The sequence below is a fragment of the Oxyura jamaicensis genome, chromosome 3 (genome assembly GCF_011077185.1).
Source record: "Oxyura jamaicensis isolate SHBP4307 breed ruddy duck chromosome 3, BPBGC_Ojam_1.0, whole genome shotgun sequence".
Taxonomy (NCBI): domain Eukaryota; kingdom Metazoa; phylum Chordata; class Aves; order Anseriformes; family Anatidae; genus Oxyura; species Oxyura jamaicensis.
The window spans coordinates 41,195,666-41,214,788 of record NC_048895.1 but is presented as its reverse complement, the minus strand read 5'-3'; the positions used below and the strand labels follow the sequence as shown (position 1 = coordinate 41,214,788).

Genomic DNA, 19,123 nt, shown 5'->3' with positions numbered 1-19,123 from the left:
TGTAGGAAATTAGTTTTCTCCCATTTCATCTCTCTCCTAACTTTAAATAACACCTGCCTTCTGGGAAACGCTACGGCAGAGGCAACCCCAGCGCAGGAAAACACCAAGCCTCAGCCCCGGCCCGGGCCCCGCCATTTCCCCGGCGGCCCCGTCCCGCCGCCATGTCAGGGGCCCGGCCGGCTCGGGGCGGCTCCGGCGGCCGAGGCTGCGCGGGCCGGCGGGGCAGAGGCGGGGCGAGGGCGGTGTTTCTCCGGGCCGCGGCGCTGCGAGGGGCGGAGCGGGGGCCGCCGCCATGGCCAGGCACGTTTTCCTCACGGGACCCCCAGGTAACGGCGCTGTCCGGCGCTGGCAGCCAAAGGAGGGCAGGGCGAGGGCAGGCCGGGGGCCCGGCGGGGCCGTGGAGCCGCTGGGAACCGGGGAGCGCCTGCGGGGGGCGGGCCGGGGCTGAGGCGGCCCCGGGAGGCCCTCGGAGCTGTGGGCTCACATTCTGGTGTCGTCTGGGTATCCTGGAGGGATGTAATGTGAGCTGTAAGGTTAAAAAATAACCAGATCTGTTGTTGCAACTGCGGAGCTTGCTTTAATAAAGCCATGGGCCTGAATCTCCTTCTTGTGAGCCTTTTGCTGATCCTGGTGATGTCTGTAATTTCAAATGCTACGGCTAGCTTCAGGTAGAAATACACACTCCCCACTTCATTCTTCCTCTTCACCCACGTGAATAAAGGCAGCCGTCAGAGGTTTGGCTGACCCTGGCCTTGCTACTGTTCATTTAATTGAAATTGGATGTAGTCTTCTGATCAGATAAATATATAATTTTAAGCTTTCTTAAACTTAGTTTGAATCATTTTAGCTTACTTTGGCAATTTACTGAAGGTAACCAAATCAGAGAGATCAAATCTACTTAGATGAATTAGTATAAATTCCCATATAGAGACAAGGCCTCGGAAAGATGGCAGATAACGATGGTGCCACGGTTGTTACTTTGTTGTTGTTCAAATGCCAAGAGTCTCTTTGGCTTCAATTTTTAAAGTTGTGCTTGACTAGATACCCTTGAAGCCACAGAAGATGTATGATATTTTATCCTGGAGAAGAGGAGGTTCCAGGGAGACCTTACAGGGGCCTTCCTGTGCCTAAAGAGGGCTATGGGAAAGCTGGGGAGGGACTCTGTGTCAGGGGGTGTGCGGATAGGACAAGGGGAAATGGTTTATATTAGAAGAGGGTAGGTTTAGATTAGATACTAGGAAGAAATTCTTCGCTCAGAGGGTGGTGAGACCCTGGCACAGACTGCGCAGAGAAACTGTGGATGCCCCATCCCTGGAAGTGCTCAGGGCCAGGCTGGATGGGGCTTTGGGCAGTCTGGTCTGGTGGGAGGTGTCCCTGCCCATGGCAGGGGTTGGAACCAGGTGGTCTTTAAGGTCCCTTCCAACCCAAGCCATTCTGTGAGACTGACAGTTAATAAAGTAGTTCCTAAATCTGCATAAAATCTAGGAAATTAGTTTCCGTATTGAAAAGACTTCTGTTGGCATCTTTACACACATCACAATCATCTTTATTCCTTGTCTCCAGGAATTTAAAGAGTTCCTCTGCAGGATAATTTCCATCTTCTAAAACAGATTTTCTTGATAAGAACGATTAAAAATGAAGTGCTAACAATAAATTCTGAGAGGCGGCTATCTTCTTTTACGCTCAGCTTTGTTGAGGGATGTTCTTCTAAAACGGCAAAGAAGGGAGATGGCTCCTTTGTGAGAACAGAAGATGTCTGGAAAGTGGCCAACATTCACATAGAAGATACATTAAGTTGTGCTAGGAGGCATCAGAAGGGTCTTAAAGATCTTTCTTAGATCTGGGAGAATTGATTATAGGACATCAGGATAATTCATGCAGGAAGGAAATTCAGGGCCAGCTATGAGACCAGGTTGCTCAAAGCGTTATCCAGTCAGGTCTTGAAAATCTCAAAGAATTAAAACTTCACAGCCACTCTGGTCAACCTGTGCAAGGGCTTGATTGTCCTCACAGTAATAAAAATAAAAATAAAATAATAATAAAAAAAGCTTTTCCCTGTATCTATCTATGTCAGTTTGCTTCAATTACTGTAGCATTAGAAGCCTGTGCCTGTTGTTGGAAGTATTTTTTTGGCCCTGTGGGATCTGATATGTTGGGGCTATTGAGTGCTTCCGATTGCTAGGACACAGTACAAGTATTGCGTGCTTAATCCATTGGTAGTCAGGCTTATGGTAATAGCAATCAGTTTTGACCTAATCTAAAAAGAGGATGAATTAATCTCTGATCTTAAAAGATAGTGAGGAGCAGTGATAAAGAAAAGGAGATTGATCAGTCAGCCTTGTAGCTAGCTTGGATATCAGTTGTGTAACAGTGTGGCTCTCAGCATGGGCTAATCTCTTGTGTATTTGCCATCTTGGGGCAAGCTTTGTGGCCTGTCCAGACACTAAGCAAAAAAGTTCAGTGGTAGCCTGGGATATTTTTACCATTCCATTGTGACTTCACTGTAGGCATACTTCTTAAAGACTAATAAAACATTATGGTGTTGGTACAACATGGACTGTAAAAGGTGCTTCTGTTCTTGCTTTTCCTACCACTTTTTAAGTCTGTAAATTGTTCTTAAATAAATAAGTAAATAACCAGTATTTGTGCTAAATCACGTCATTGCTGTGGTATTTAAAAAATAGGCTTTTACAGCAGAAGATTAATCCTGTGTATTTTTTGTTTCCCCTATGATTTTAGGGATTGGAAAGACTACTTTGATCCAGAAAGTCACTCAGGCACTAAGATCCTCAGACGTTCCCGTTGATGGATTTTACACAGAGGAAGTTAAAGAAGGTGGCAGAAGAAGAGGATTTGATGTTGTCACTTTATCTGGAAAACGAGGTCCTTTATCTAGAGTCAGGTACTGAAGTTTTAGTTGTTGCAAGCAGCTTGTTGTTTTATGCTTCTCTCGTGTGTCAGCATGTTAAGTGCTCCTCCAGAAGGTGATTACCATTGCACATATGGCTTTCATGTCAGGTTCTTTGTTCAGTTCTCATGACCTGACTGATCCCTGCATTGTTGCATTGTTGCTTATCTATCACATTGTGAAACATGGAAAATGTGCTAGAGAAGGATGTTCTCTCTTACTGCCTGTTTTACACCATTAGAAGAAGCACTGCTCAGCCTTTTCTCATGAGTCCGAGTCTCTTTGAGATACAGTGAATAGCTTGTTGTAGACAGAAAGGAAGATTGTTTCCACAAACCAATTTATGGGTACAAAATCTGAAAATTAAAGGCAAATTGCATGTAACATTTTTAAAGAGCCACTGACTGGCCCACAAATCCCATGTGTGAATTTTAAGAAAAAGAGTGATGTATGAAATTTTAAGAAAAAGACTGGTGTTTGCATATGTGATGCAGCACATGCAGACTGCCCAAATATTTTGCCACGACTGCTAAGTGTGTCAGAGCCCATTCTGAGCCTTGGGCTACCGCAGTGGTGCTGTCTGTAATGTCACATTACCTAATTCAAAAGTAGCTCCTATGCTTCCATGAACTGCAGGTGTTTATTTTGGTTTCAGTGCAGGAAACTATAGTTTCCTTCCATAGCGTTCAAATTTAAGCTTATCTAGTACTGAAGGTATGTCATGGTATGTTTATTATCTGAAAGTACGCTCTCTGCAGCATGACTTAATGTGAAGCTTACAGGGTTTCTTTCCTTTGAAGAATTAAGGGGAGTTTGACTTACTGGGGTAACTATTCTAATAAGTGCACTTGAAATGACTGCAGTCAATTCTCATTAAACTTACGACTTAGAAGGATCTGTTTATGTCTTTCAAATTCAGTTCTGATTCTTCTGCTTCAAGACGTGAATACCGAGTTGGACAGTATGTTGTAGACCTTGTTTCATTTGAGCAGTTGGTTCTACCTGTGCTGAGAAACGTGAGTATTACAGTAAAGCTGCTGAAAAATGGATGCTTGATGATAATGAGTGTTATCAGAAGACCCTTCTACAGCCCTAGTTTTTGATGGTAATAAAGGGCCTCTTTCTTGGGTTTCACTGATACTGATTGACTTCAGGATCGGATTGGGAAGCTGAAGGGGCAGAGATCGCTTTCCATCTCCTTCTTGATCTGACATCGTCCTGCGATCAGGCTGTCCTGGGGCTGAGAGACAGCCGACAGGACGTTTCTTCCCATGCCACCGAATTGCACATTGGAAGATAAACAAAATGTACAGGTGGCTTACCGCACACGACTGGGAGGAGTTAGTAGGTCCAAGAAAAAGGATTTTCCTGCTGTTCCTCTTATGTATCTTTTTCCCCTCTCACTGATTCCTTTCTTCTTCCAGTAGAAACATTGTTTCTTGAATCCAGCGATTATTTTTGTTTACAGCTACATAATTACGATTAGGTTTTAATGTTATAGCAGTCTATAAGTATTTGAGATGGGCTGCTGCACACAGAGCATTTTGTGGCTTTTTCCTATTCTTCTCCTATTATCCTTTTACAACAGTGCAAGCAATATTACGACTGTGTTCCTTCTTCCTTCTCCTTCCTCTCATCCCAACCTTTCCCCTCTCCAAAATTAAACAAGAACAGACCTGACTTTGGCAATAACGTATCATAAACTGTGCAGCAGCTGCTGAACAGTACTAACAATCACTGTGATTTTTCTACACTGCCAAATCTCAAGGGGCCAAGGAAGAAGGGACTTCTTAATGAACTTAGGGAAAAAAAAAAAGAAAAATAATAATAATTATAAAAAGTAATAAAACAGAAGGGTGCAAAGGGGCTAAAACGAGATTGAGGATCAGATTGTTTTTGTCAAGGAAAGCTAAAGACTGAGATGAGCGAAGCAAAGATGTTGGGGGCAAGGGAGAAAGGCAATATGAATAAAATGAGACTTCTAAACTATTTAACTTCACTGTAATTTGATTTACTGTGTTGGTAAATGGAAGAATAGTTTAAAAGAAATAAAAAAGGCTTCATTAAGTCAGTGCTGTACTCTTAATCATTTAACTGCTGCCTTAATATATTTGAAGTTTGTGAATGATCTTGCTAGGAGGGTTAGCAGCGTTCATTTTTTTCTGTTTGTTTTATAGCTTTCTGTGAGAACAAGAGAGTGAAGAGAGGAAGAAAAGGGGCCAGAAGGGTAGGACAGTGCACGACCCTGTTCTCACTGAAAGCATCGTTAATCCGTTCTGTGGGAACGTGGTCATGCATGTACGTGGTATAAAATGGGAGAAGAGGAGAGAGAAGGCGGGCAAGATCACAGACCTGAGACAAGAAGAGGCAAATGAACAAGGCATGGTCTGGTTTGATCAAAGACCAGCGGGGAGTGGGAAAGCACCTGGTTAGGCTGGCAGACAGCTTCAGCTCTTACGGTTTGGGTCTTCTTGTTCCATTGAGAACTGAGATAGATCCTACAGTGGGTGAGCTCTTTGGTTCTGGAAATGTTACCAGGCAGGACTCTGGACTGTTCTCAAAGTAAAATGTTCTGTTTCTCAGGGGGTGACCTAGTGACTACGTTGGCTTTTTAGCCAACTGATCTGTGAAAGCTTTTTAAATAAAACAGCAGCTCAGCAGGGACTTGGCTTGAAAAAGTTTTAGGATGCATGTTGCACAGCTTTCCACTTTCCTTGAAGAAAAATAGAGAGAAAAAAAAATAAATAGAGAAAAGCTGGAAATGTCCTGGTTGGTTATCAAGATAGCTTTAAAAAATGTTAGTTGTTTTGAGAGAAATGCTGTTTTTTGCCCTCCTTACACTCTTTCTGATTTGTTTAATTTGGTGTTTCTTCTAGTTGATGGATTTTTTTTTCAACTCTCAAGGCTTTCTATCACAATGTGCCTCTGCATTGCTTGCTGTGATGTGAGGTTCTAATCACAAATCTGATGTTCAAGTCAATTTTGTCGCAAGAGACTATGCCGGAGCAATAGATCAGACAGAAAAGGGAGGCAAAATGTGAAGGTGAACGTTATTCTTGTTTCTGGAGAGGTCAGCACAGTTCTGTTTACAGTTTGGCTACTGACTTCTTGTTCTACTTTGGACGAACAGTCTTGACCTCTTGAAAGTTTACCATGATGCTAGAAATACTGGAGCCAGAAGTGAAGTCCCTGAGACCTGCCTGGATCTGTCTGTTCACTTCTCTGCATGCCTGACTTTGCAGCATTAGGGGCTCAGCTGGCACAGGCAAAACTGCTGCCGTATGATTTGATAATGGAAGAATAATCTTTATGAAATCTGAAATCTTACTTACAACTTGGAAACTGAAGATAAGGGTACAAAAATCTGATTTAGCATTTCTTATGCTAAAATAACAAGGAACAGGCTTCTCAATTTAAAATTGTTTTTCGAGTGGCATCCTGTAGCTACAAGAAGACAAGTTCCCAAATCTAGATTTAATGCAAGCCTTTTATCAATAATTGTGTAGTGTGGATATTGATCTACTCTAAATGCAGAAGCCAGTGTTTTGAAAAACAGGAGTCCCTCAGGATTAATGAGAGTTGCTAGTAGGCGAAGTGCAGTTTGATCTATCAACAAGCTCTTAGAGGGCCATTGTGAGAATGCTGCTTTGAAGGAAAACTGATATGAATATTTCCTGTTGTAGTTGGTGTTTAGGTATTTATGTTGTACCTGCATTCTCATCTTCCAACAATCTTCGCTGAAATATCAATGACAAATTTAAAGTCTGTCAGTCACCAACAGCGACTTTGACTCTTCCACTTCCCCCAGAATTATAATGTAATTGATTTCTTGTGGAGGTAATTTTTATTAGCACAGAAACTGTTTCTGTTGCTCGTTCTAAGGTCTGTGTTGTTTACAGCCTGCTGATGCACTTTTCCGCAGGTAAACCATGGCAGCGATACAGAGAAAAAGATCTGCGTCATAGACGAGATTGGTAAAATGGAGCTCTTCAGCCAGGCTTTTATCCGAGCTGTTCGGGAAACGCTGACCGACCCTGGCACCGTGGTACTTGGAACGATTCCAGTACCGAAGGGAAAGCCACTGGATCTTGTTGAAGAAATAAGAAGTAGGAAAGATGTTAAAGTGTTCAACGTGAGTAATGTTAAATGTTCTTAAAGAGCCTTCTGTTCTGGGTTGCTGGTTTGTATTTGTCTCTGTTTAAAAAATAATTGTTACTACCAGTTGATAGCTGTGGGTAGCTTGTATGAAATAAGTTTTTTAGTTTCCATTTGGTTCTTAATGGGCAGGTGTTCACCTTATTAAAAAAACCCTCGCAGTTGGCATTTGCTGTAGCAGTCTCACAGCTGGCTTTGCTTGTGAGGGGCCGTGGAAGTAATGATGTAGTTGTTTTTAAAGGTTTACTTGCTATAGTATTATTGCCATCTGAGTATTCATTATTCCTGAGAGTTAAATCTTTTAAAGTACAGTCAGAATTTTTTTTCAGACTGGCTTGCAGAAATATTACCAGTAATCGTATTCAAAAATAAAAAAAAGCAGTGGGGTTTGCAGAAATGATTTCTAGAAGAAAGACACTTGTAAATGGAGTGTGCTTTCTCTAGAGTCAGTGAAATAACTTTGGAATTCATTATGTTATTCTACAGACATAATTTTCAGGATATTAGGGCCTCAAAGTGCATTTCTGATCAGTTACAGAGAAATTCTCCAAAACTTACAACAACAGATCAGCCTGTTCACAGGAATACGTGAGAGGTTCCCCTGACATTTCTAAGTGCCTTGAAAACTTGCAAGCTAAACACAGCTCCCACTCCTTTATTTCTTCTGCTCAGTGTTACTCTTCCTAGGAGAGAATAAAGCTGTATATCCAAAACTGAACTCCATGGATCTATAAATGAGAGAGACACTAAGTGGGACTTCGATGTCCCCGCTCACCAGCAGGGGCAGTATGCTGTGGAGCAGTACGGTGCTGCAGCCTGGTCTTCAGTGGATGCAGCTCACAGTGACAGTGTGTACTTGGTTGTGATTTATTTTTTTCCTTCCTCCTTCACTTGGATCACAACAACTCTGTCCTGAATGATCTTACTTTCTGTGGAGAAAGAAAAACCCCCATCTCCTTTTTTCCTCTTCAAAGTGACATTTACAGAACTGCAGTGCTCAGAACAGCACCTCGGCTTTCTTCTAGTTGGTGGTCCTCTTTAGTTTCTGGTTTTTGAATTAAAAGCCTGTTTAAGTGCTGAAGCAGCCCCAGGAGCAAAGACAAGAGAATGTTCCTTTCCCCCATAAACATTTGGCTCCTACCTTTCCCTTTAGACACTAAACCACGTGTTTCCCACCCTACAGCTGACGTGCTTGCTGTGCTACTGACCGGGGATGCACGTGAACGTGAATTCTCTGTGATTTGCCTTTTGGCTGGGGGAGAGGCAGTGGCGAATGCCTCGCTGCAGGCAGCAGTTTCTTGCTGCATAGGATGCAGTCACGGTGAGGCAATAGCATTCCTTCTTCTCAGGGAAGGAAGCAAAGTGCTAGAAAGCACTGCCTGGTTTTTCAAGGAAGCTTCGGAGCCTTCCACTGTCTCTTTATGTCAGGTGATGTTCTGAGGGCACGTGCTGCTCAGCCCCAGGTTATTGGGTGTGTCAGTCTGCCAGTGCATCTTTCTCTTAAATGTCTATGGCCAGCTAAAGTCTTGCTGTACATTTCAGTAGAGCAATGTTTTCTAAAACAAACCCTTTGCTAAAAAAAAAAAAGAGCCATCCTGTTTATGATGCTGAGATTAGAATGTGCAGGTTTGTTTAAGTACAGATTTCTCTGGTGGATCCTTCAGCCAAAAGCGAGAGTGTGAAATGTGTGGCAGGTTGCAATAGTTCCCCGATGACAAGAGACCTGCTACACTAAAGTCTTGTACAGGAGAGCATCTGTCTAGCTCCCGTGACACGCTACATGCTCTTTCCCAGCTAGTTAAAACGTGTGTGTGAGCAGGAGCAGAACCTGCCCTCGGGGAGTCAGATGTGCCACTTGCTGAAGTAAACACCGGATCACCAGCTACTTCATTGAAGGGCTGTGGCATGGGGAGAGCCTGGAGTGCCCAAGGAGCCCATAGTTAGTTTTTTCTTGCTAACTTTTATGATTCCTGGAAGTGCGCAGAGGTAGGTGGCTGTCTTCCAAAGCAGTTCTGTCTGCTTTGTCACTTAGTGTGGAGTTAAGCTGCATTCAAGTAACTCAGCAGGGTTTTCTGATCCTTCTTTTATTGTCACAAGGATGGTTCTGATGTTTGACACTAAGTGCCTGGACACAGCTGTTTTGGGTTTTACAGCCCCTTCTGTCCTGAAAGCATATTCAGTTGGTGTAAATGGGTCCAGATGCCCTAAAAGCAGTTGAGATTTGGTCCCCAATGTTTAATTTATTTTATCTAGAGCACTTAACGATAGGGGATCTGATATTTAACACATTTTTTTCCATTGTTGCCCAATTCCATTTTGCTGAGAACTAAACTTTCCAGTGAAAGTACGGGGGCTCTTTTTGCACTGCCTGGGTCTGCGTAGTTTTGCAGACATGGAGTCATAAATGGGATCACTTTATCCCTAGCAGCTGGCATGATTCATTTTCTCCCATTTTCCCTTCTATTAATTTTGCTTCCATGAAACCCAGGAGTGAAGTTTGGTTGTTTCTGCCTTTTGAGAAAGAAAAAAGAGTTAAATGGATAAGAAGTAGATGAGGTTCCAGTTGAATGCTCTCTGCTAGCACTGTTTCCTTGACAGTTCTTGAATTGTTAGGGGAAGAAAGCTTCTGTCCTTTTGCATGCTTGGAGTTCAGGTGATCGTTTCTTCCAGATCGCTTTTGACTAAGCATTTAGGTAGTATCTGCAGTTGCTTTTACTCCCTAAAAAGACTGCCCATCTCTTTGTACATTCAGCGCAGATAGTGGGAGACTTGTTCTGCCTGGGAAAGCTGCCTGCACAGAATGTCTCCAGATCTGAAGAGGAGGCTGGTATCTATCAAGCAGCCTTTGCAAAACACTCGTGAGAATTTCCCAGCACTTGGCACGCTCTCTGGTGCTCTCGCTGGACTTCTGGCATGTAGGTATGGAAGAAGGACAGATAAAATGCAGTATTGTTTCTGTTGGCTGTGAGACAGTGGGAAGAGCTATTAAATGTTGAGAAGGTCCTTTGAAAGTCAGGATGTCAGGACACTTGCTGCGAGATTTAGAGTTTGGCTCGTCTGTGCTCTGTGCCTTGTTTACCTCGGGGTGTCTCAATAGCCTTACTGAAGAGCAATTCCATTCTTTATTGTCTTGCTCTTTGCTGTTGTGGGCCTTTCTTTTTATCTTATAATAGCCTTGGAACAATACTCAATAAAAACAGCAACTTGCAGGCAGACCTTCCCGGTCCTTTCCTCTTTTTTTTTAACACCACTTTTTCATCAGTCCCATGTTGATCTGTTCTCTTGAATTCAAGTATCATAGGTGATACCACTGTCTCTAGGTTTATAGGGCAGTTTTCCAGCGTTTGGATAGGGTGTCTGTGACTGAATAGCAATAGGTGCCTAGGGTTAAATTCTTCAGGTAGGACTGAATTTGTTGGTGATGATGATGGTAATAATAATAATAGACCTTCTCCAGTTCAGTACTGACTGTAGTACTGGCAGGAACACAGATCCACGTGCTCAGGTATTAAATGCAGCTACAGGGAATGCAATGCAGCCTTTCTGGTGGAGAGCTCCATGCCACGTATACGTGCCACGTATACCCCACGTATACTGGGGTATATTTTCTTTCTCTTCCAGCAGCACTTCTCAAACTTGGTTGAAGATATAAATGCCCTTACTTATTCTGGGGGGGGGGGGCGCTCATCTGTCACAGCAGGATTTCCTTCTGCCTTTTCTGCAGGGATCTGAACAGTGAGGAAAATTCCTCAAGCTTTTTAACTGAAGCTCTTGGTGACACTTCACAACTATTTAACCCCTTCACCCTCCAGTCCTCTCCCCAGGTTTTGGTTGAGTTGGTCATGCCGTGGCCACTCACGTACATAATGTGGGTCACGGGGCTCTGCACTGGCGCACGGTCATTCAAGAAGGGGTAATCTGCACCCCCAGCCCCACCGTTCTGTGCTCTGTCACTGCTGGAACAGGGAGCTGAGCTGGCAGTGTTTCCTTGGCAATTCACAGCGGTCTGCAGGTGCTGCAACACTGGTGGACCCAGAAGAATGACCGGACTGTGGATTTCCACACGGGCTCTTGTTAACACCCAGCATTGCCACAGACTGTTAAACCAAGGGCATGCCTCAGTGCAACACAAAAGACCCCCAGCTCCTTCAGGTAGTCTTATTTCTTTTTCAAGGAGTTTCCGTCCTGCAGCGCTAAGGTTTCTAAGTACACAGTTGTGCTGTTAAGCCTGAAATTTTTCATTGAAGATGTTTTTGACTCAGGCTGTCATCCCTGGAAATACAATCTTCTCAAGCACTGAAGGCGTAAGAACTCCACTTTATAGTAGAAAAATAATGCTTGGTAATCAAAAAGGATTTCTAGTAAAGACAAAAGTTCACAGAGCCTCTTAGAGCAATTCTTGTTAGTTATTCAAGCCCTGAATAATACTGCAAAATGCCATGGGTAATTAAATCAGAAAGATCACCGAATATTCAATTACATGTGCACGTTTGTGGCTTTAGCTTATTATTGTGTTCTCATTAGTACAAGAAGACAGGTGTTTGACACTCAACATTCCTCCACCAAGAAAGAAATGCATTTGAATTTCTGCTTTGTTTTTTTTGAGTAAACAGTGATGTAGAGGTTATTCGTCAAATTACATGAGTTCTAATTTCTCTTTCTCTAGGTTAGTAAAGAAAACAGAAACAACATTTTGCAAGACATCTTGGCAGCTGTGGAGTCCTGCAGAAAATGAAGACCTTTTCTTGTCTGTAAACACTAAAGCCTTTATTTTTACAAAACATAATGCTTTGTGGATATTTAATCTGCTCTTCCTGCTGAAGCTCCTGGAGGCTTTACTAGAGCTTCCAGGGTAAGCAAGGTAAAGCTGGTAATATTCTAAACTGTGCAAACAAGATGGAAGGGTTCTTGTTCATCCAGGTCATGAGCTGATCCATTCAAAACTTCGAGAGATCCATAGTTAACATGAAAATCCGGCCTGGGTATTTGAAAGTTAGGTGGTTTGACTCTGATCCTAGTTACACCATGTAAAAGCAATTAGCTGCCAAATCTGACGGAGATCTGAGTCCTTCAGAGTGGTGAGGACTGTTCTGGCCAGTGAGCAGTTTGGGGTCTGTAACATCCCATGCAGTAATGTGTGTTGAGGAACCAACAAGCCTGGCTTGTGTATAAATAAATACCTTTGCTAACTTTGACCTGGTTGAGGTGTGTTAAAGTTTCACCAGGGGTGCTGACAGTCCATGAGGTGGAAGGAGTAAGTGGATTCCTGCCCTCTATCCTCCAGGCACCTCTCTCCTCAACTGCATGGTAAGAAGGGTTATAGAGAATTCCATGGACATTTCCTGTAATCCCAAACAATACAGAATTCCACTTCAGGAAACATAACCAGCTATACCCTTTCTTAAGTGGCCCAGACAGTAGCTAGGAGGGCTGCCTTTTGGGTTAATTTCAAAGTTTCAGATGGTGACCTTACTTCACACCCCTTAAAGAAAATCTTTAGGTTCATGGAGCTGAATCAAATCTTGACATATGTTTTTCATGCAGAGTTTATGAGCTCAGGATTGACTTAATTCTGCATTTGTCTATTGGTTTTTACAAGCCATTATGTTTACTGATACTTTTTTTTGCTTGTTTTTTTTTTTTCCTTATTCAATTCTATACACACTTAATAGTTGTGATATAAGAAGTGTGTGAGAGTATTAGACAATGTCTTTTTCCTCTGCGGTTTGCAAATGTGTTAGGAAAAAGTACTTGCACATAATCAGTTTTGCATGTTATGAAAACAGAATTCCCTCCCAGGTGCACTCCTGTTCCTTGTACAATTTATAGTCATCTCTGGCTGTAAGATGTTAAGACCTCAGTTGTTCCTTAACTTTTTTCTGGTAAGTTCAACAACTGTTAAAGTGAGCAAACTAAAGGCTTTTTCAAACATTGATTTTGTTTCTTATTTCTATGCAAAGTGACACTGACATTCCTAGGTGGCTGGATGGGGACAGGCATCTTTTTTACAGGTGCTCTTTTTCCTGTATTTGGAATGCCAGTCTGGTAGAAATATTGTCCCTGCCCAGATGGCAGGAGAGACGTGTCATGTTAAAGGATGCTGTGGCCCTGTTCCCTGACAGCTCCATTACACCGTTCTGGCCACAGCCATTTGGATAATGGGGTTGCCTTCATATCTAGGGAAAAGAGAATTCCTCTCAGAGATCCCCTCTGGAAACATACAGCTCCTGCCTGCTTTTCACAAAATAAGGCTGAGCCCTGAAGGTATTGTAAATCCACAGGCATTTTTCTCTGTTGTTAGACAAGATGGATGGATGGCTCCAAATCCTGCCTGTAAAGGACTGGCACTGAGGACTGGCAGCCTTGTGAATGAAAGGTCATGTCTAGCTCTTAGCCCAGTGTTTACCAGTCATTGCCTGTGGCGGTGGCGGCTGCTGGGTTCTGTGTTTTGAACATGAAAGATCCCATCTTACCTGCTTGAGTCTGGTGATGGTGGTGGTACAGCTCCATTGTGCTTCTTGTGTGACAAGGAGCCTGCAGGGTGTTTGTTCTCTACTTTTTGTAGAGGGCACTCGTTGTGCTTGTCTCCCGGCATGGCAGCAACTTCTGTGTCCATCTGGAGGCCACTGGCTGAATGAAACCATCGTGTCAAGATTTGCAGTAAGAAGAGCAGAGGCAACTGCGCTGTGCTACCTGAGGGCTACTGCTGGGCACTAAAGAGGAAACTCAAAACTCAAAAACCTCTTTGCCCTTTCTGCAGCAGCCCCAGTGATCTCATGCTGATGAGAAAAGATAAAACCTCTGGCTGTTGCCACCCAGAAATCTGAACAGAGTCAAGGCCCAGGTGAACCATGAGGCTGGATATTGCTTTTCAGTTTTTGTGCCTTACGCTAGCACAACTCAGGGGGAATTTGCTGTGCTCTGCTGCAGTACTGGTGCTGCGCGGTTTTGTGACTGGTTTTGCCATGTTGCTTGGGCACCTTCTCCCACAAACTTGTATTAATATGGGGTGTGTGCAGCTCATTTCATGTGCACGAGATGCACGGAGTTATGCAGTCATCCGTATGCCCTCACATGGGCTTTGTTTCAGCTGTGCACAAACTTTCAGGAGGAGTTTGCATCTGCAACTTCGCTTGCACAGGAGTCATAGTGTTAAGAGTATGCCTTCTAGTGGGTGTGAATGCATCACTCTTGAATATGCTGAGAATTGTACTGGAAGTTCCCTCTGGTAGTGAAATTGGGAGGTAAAATGGGAAGGGTTGGAGAGGAACATTATTTGGCTCGGGGAACAGTTTGCTCCTGCTTTACTCGGGTATTTTATTAAACAGCATAAAGCTGAAGGGACCCTTATTTAAGGAAAAATACACTGCCCAGAATTTTGACTTCATGAAATTCTTAATTCTTTCATTCCACTGTGTTGCTTTAGTTTGCTGAACAAGAGGACACTGCCAACTGTGATTTTATTTTAATATACCACTGTCTTTGAAATGAAGTTATTGGAAGGAACCAACAACCTCATTCAGAAAGGTGACTTACACAGAAGCCAGAATCTAGATATTTCTCAAACAGATACTTAAACCATGAAGCCTGAAAACTCCTGCAGTGGTTGCGTGGTGCTTTTTTCTCTGCTTGTTAATGTTAAACACAAAGCACTGCTGAGGCACCTTGTTAGAGGTGAAAGATTTGAGACCAAAGCAAACTTTGTCAGGGCTACATGCCATAGACTTTCGACAATAATTCTGAACGTCCCATTACTTCAGTCAAAGAAGGTAAGCTGTAAAATATGTTGGAAAATATTTCTTTCAAGGTTTACATAATTAGAGAAACTCTAGCAAGTCTTAGGGAAGGACTGACCTTTAAAGCTAAATAAAATGGAGGTATTTGACACTTACATAGAGGGTGGGAAGGGGTGTTTCTTCAGGAGTGATGGCAGAGCTCAGTTCTCCAAATTCCAGTTCAAGCAGTTCACTTCGTCACTGTTAATCGATACTAATTCCTCGTAATAGGTATATTGCCCTGCAAACCATGCCATGATGCTTACTGTGGTTGCATAATTAGACTGGAAAAAATCATCAGTTCTCATAACTTTTGAGCAGTGTGCTGATGGTGCCTTGTACATGGTCTCATGGTACAGGGAATACTTTCTGTAGTGAGGGGAGTTAGTCACTGGAACAACTTACCGACACTGGAGGTGAATTTTTCCTTCTCTCAACTGTGAATGAAACATCAGCCCCTTTAAACTGAAGGGTATTTTTGCCACTGACATCAGGGGCTCTTGCTTTCTGCTGCCTATCTCAAGATGGGTGAGTCTTTATTTTGTTGATCTTCTTCAAGTTTATCTTCTCTCTGAGCTACACCATGCTTTTAAGAGAAATAAAAAGACATTTTGTGGTCTGCGTTCAGCAGGTGATCCTAGATGATCTTAACAGTCATTTCTGGCCTTAAATCTGAGACAGTCCTAAAGAAATGATTTGCCTGTTTCAAATACGCACCGAGGGAGAAAGTAATATTTCCAAATGAAGTTAGTTTTTATGACACCTTGTGTTTACTTTAGAGGTAAAAAATTTATTGTCTGGTCTTGCACTAGTAAAATATTTGGAAAGCCTTGAGAGAACTGTAACAACAAACAGAGCATTCCCAATTCCCCCGATGGGCTAATTTTACTAATAGCACACATTTGGTGAAAATAACCTCTGATGTACCAGCAAGATTCCAGATGACAACATTAGTGCACCTGCAGGTTTTAATTGGTGCAAAAAAAGGAGGGAATATGAGGTACCAATTATTCTCTCAGAGCCTGAGAATCAAGGACGTTTTTGGCAAGGAGGCTTGTAATTCCAACATAAAATTGCACACAGCATGGAATAAACAGGGCCTGCATTATTTATCATGCATTAGACCATTTTTGACTTGTAAAACTCTGAGAAGGCTGAATGAGAGGTGAATCTTTAACACTGGACCTACTGCAAAGTTAATTATAAGTAATATGTCTGTCTTGCAGATTTAAGGATGTACAAGCACTAGTGAAACACTGTAATTAAATACCAGCTCCCAGTCTAGGGAGCAATCTAAAAATGGCAATAATTGGGTAGTTAAAAAAAAACCAACACACATTGATGAGAAGATGCTTATTACATGCTGGAGAATTTCACTGGTAATTCTAATCTTCTAAAATGAGCTGCATAGAATTCAGCTAATCCTTAACTTAAATTTCCCAGCAAGAGAAGTGCAGTCACTTGGTGGGCTGGAGCCAAATGCAAGTGACGTTTCTTGCTTTATTCTAGTAAATAGCTCTTTAAAAAAGCATCGAATAGCATTGCAGAGACTCCTAAGAACTTCATAGTTCCAGAATGTTACAGATGGAGAGTACCTGGCTGTCTTGGGGAGAGAAAAAAGAATCACTGTGCTAAGTGTTCTTCCTAACATTTGTCTTAAATGCCAAGAACGTTAAGATTTTCTGTCTGTGGAAACAGAGCGAGACTTTTCAGTGACAGTTCACATGTATGTGTGTGTATATGGATATACGTACATTAGACGTTTGTAAGGCACTTCCAGCATACCTGGTGGGTGCAAGCAGTTGAGCAGCCTGTGGTTGGCTTTGGTAAAATGTTACTAAAATCTTTTGACCAGGTCTCGGCATGCTTCACCCTTCGGAGTTTTACCACCTGGCTTTTACTGTGTGATGTGAACTAGAGCCTATCTTTTGTGAAAAGAAAGTACAGGAAAACAAAATGAGAGCAGGCAGTGAATATCCCCCAAGTAACATGAGGGCTGAAGTGCTATATTTGTGCTTGTTTCACCGTATGCTCATTAACCTCCTGCCTGTAGCCTGCTGTACTGTAGGTGTTCTCCCAGCTCTCCCGTTGTGAGGGCCCCATCAAGGCAGTGTGCAGAAAATCATGCCCAGTGTTTCTCTTCAACAGGGCTGCTGTTACCTGGGGGGCCTCCGTCTCCTCATCCCTTCTGCCATTTCCATGAAAGAACCGCGGGTACTGGCTGCTCTTGTGGCTTGGGTGATCTCCTCCAAGAGTGAGTTCAGACCGCCAGCATTGAGAGTGTCTCTGCTCTCAGGTTTCAGAACCAGAAAGGTTCAGGGCTGGCTGAGTGAGCACCCAGCTGGCTTCTCTCCTAGGACCCTGACAAGTAAGTGGCAGCCACTGCCACTGGGAAAACTCAGGCCTAGCACCTGGGATCTTCAAAACTGACACAAACTGGAACTGCTCATAAAAGGTGCTGACGTGTTGGCCGTGGTGTCCTTCCACTGCCATACTGTGATAAGTGATCAAATGCATAGGGTAAGCAAACTGCTCAACCTGAGCGACCTCCAGGCCGAGTTTTACAATGGTGTGGGGCGCTCCAGAGCTGGTCAGTGCAGCCGCTGACTAAAAAGCAGAGAAAGTTGCTGCTCCTTCTCATTAGAGCCTCGAACTGCCTGACAAGTGGAGTTCCTGAGGTATCACAGATGCCTTCACCTTGCAACACCAAGCCTCTCCTGTGTGAGCTAAGTACTAAGCTGCTTACTCTTTCAGGAATAAAATGAGGTGTGTCTAAAGCCTTTGTGTAGACATTAGTGTTGAGAATGGAATTCCTATGGCCTTGGGTGCCTTTTAGGGCTATGCAGATTCTGAGCATCTTTCTTACTGAAAGGAAGTGTAAAGGTCAGCTGCCTATTTGTCAGCTTTGCATGCATCAGAGCCTTAAATACGTCTTCTATCAATCACGTATTGACACAGAGTGACTGGGTCCATGTCTGCTTCATGTTCTTTAGGGTCAGTACAACCTCGTACCTGGTTGCAGGTTTATTTGTAACCATCACGTCTTGTAGTTCTGTAGAATTGGTCCACATCTAAAAACACTGCATATAGCACTAGTCTTGATAACATCTGCCTCTCTGTCTCTGAAACTATGTAGAAATGTTGAGGAACGTTTATGCTGACATCTTTTTTAATTTTATTTAAATTTGATACTGTTAGTAATGGTCAATCTTTTGTTCTTCAAGTCACCATGCTACAGTAACAACTTCAAAGCAAAAGAAAACTTAGAGAAGATACGGATACTAAAAGTAAATTACTTGTGTTTAAATCCTCTTCTGTCCTGCCTGTGTGCTGTGCCTGAACAAAGCAAGACGTGAGTTAGGACAGGCCTTTCCTGGTAGCCACCCCTTGCAGCAGGAGCCGGGGCTCCTTGCACCCTCCTGTCCTCACTGGTGACTGGAGCTGGGTCAGGAACTGTAGGGCGGCTGCGGAGATGGGCGAGTCTCTTGAAGTGGTGCAGTTGGAAGGCGTCACTGTTGGTGTTAAAGCAGGTGCAGCAATGGAAGAATTTGTGCAGCTGTTTCCCAGTCCGGTTTAGTTTGCTCAAGCTGGATGCACAGAATAACTGAGGTTAGCTGGGACTATTGGAATTAGTTATTTTTTATGGAAGTAAATTCAGATTTATGTTACATATTTGAAAATCATAAGCCTATGTGAGGGTAACTTAACAAGGGAGCTTAGTACTTTCTGCAGCTGTTTGTCCTGCTTCCACATATAGCAGGGTTTAGAAAGACAAAGTGGTGATGGTTTATCTTGGTAGACTGCAGTGTAAAAGTCCCCGAGGCAGAAATAGGGCAAAGCACTCCACTTGAGGGAGGCATGGCAACATCTGCCAGAAGTGCTCAGAAAGGAGCAGCTGAAGTCAGTTTACTCTTCCACATCACACCTGGATGCTGGAGGTGATGCTAGCAGGGCCTAAACCACACTGATGACCCCGTCTCAAGGACTTTACATTAATAGTTTGCTTTTCCCCTTGTAAACGTGAGCAGAATTTCACCTAGATTATGCTGAGCATTATAAATAATGAATTTGTCAAGATCTGAAGTGAAAGAAAACCAAAAGATTTCTCAACTTCATAAAACAAGTGAAAATAATTCAACATAAGAAAATACAAAAATTGCTGCCCCACAAAGCAGACTTGGATGGTTTTCTTTTCACTAGGTGTTATTTAGTTTTACTACTTATAATTTCAAGTGTGGCACAGTAGGAAGCTCAGAATGCAACTGTGCATCATCTAATGGTAATA

At 43.0% G+C, this 19,123-nt stretch overlaps 1 protein-coding gene across 1 annotated transcript; it reads left to right on the top strand.

Moving 5' to 3' along the window:
• Nucleotides 1-210: 210 nt before the first annotated feature.
• NTPCR (nucleoside-triphosphatase, cancer-related) lies at nt 211-12,998 on the top strand. The gene is made up of 5 exons (XM_035323219.1): nt 211-326; nt 2,740-2,902; nt 3,828-3,924; nt 6,831-7,040; nt 11,730-12,998. Exons 1-5 carry the CDS (start codon nt 293-295, stop codon nt 11,796-11,798), a joined length of 573 nt encoding a protein of 190 aa, XP_035179110.1. The 5' UTR covers nt 211-292; the 3' UTR covers nt 11,799-12,998.
• Nucleotides 12,999-19,123: the final 6,125 nt, after the last annotated feature.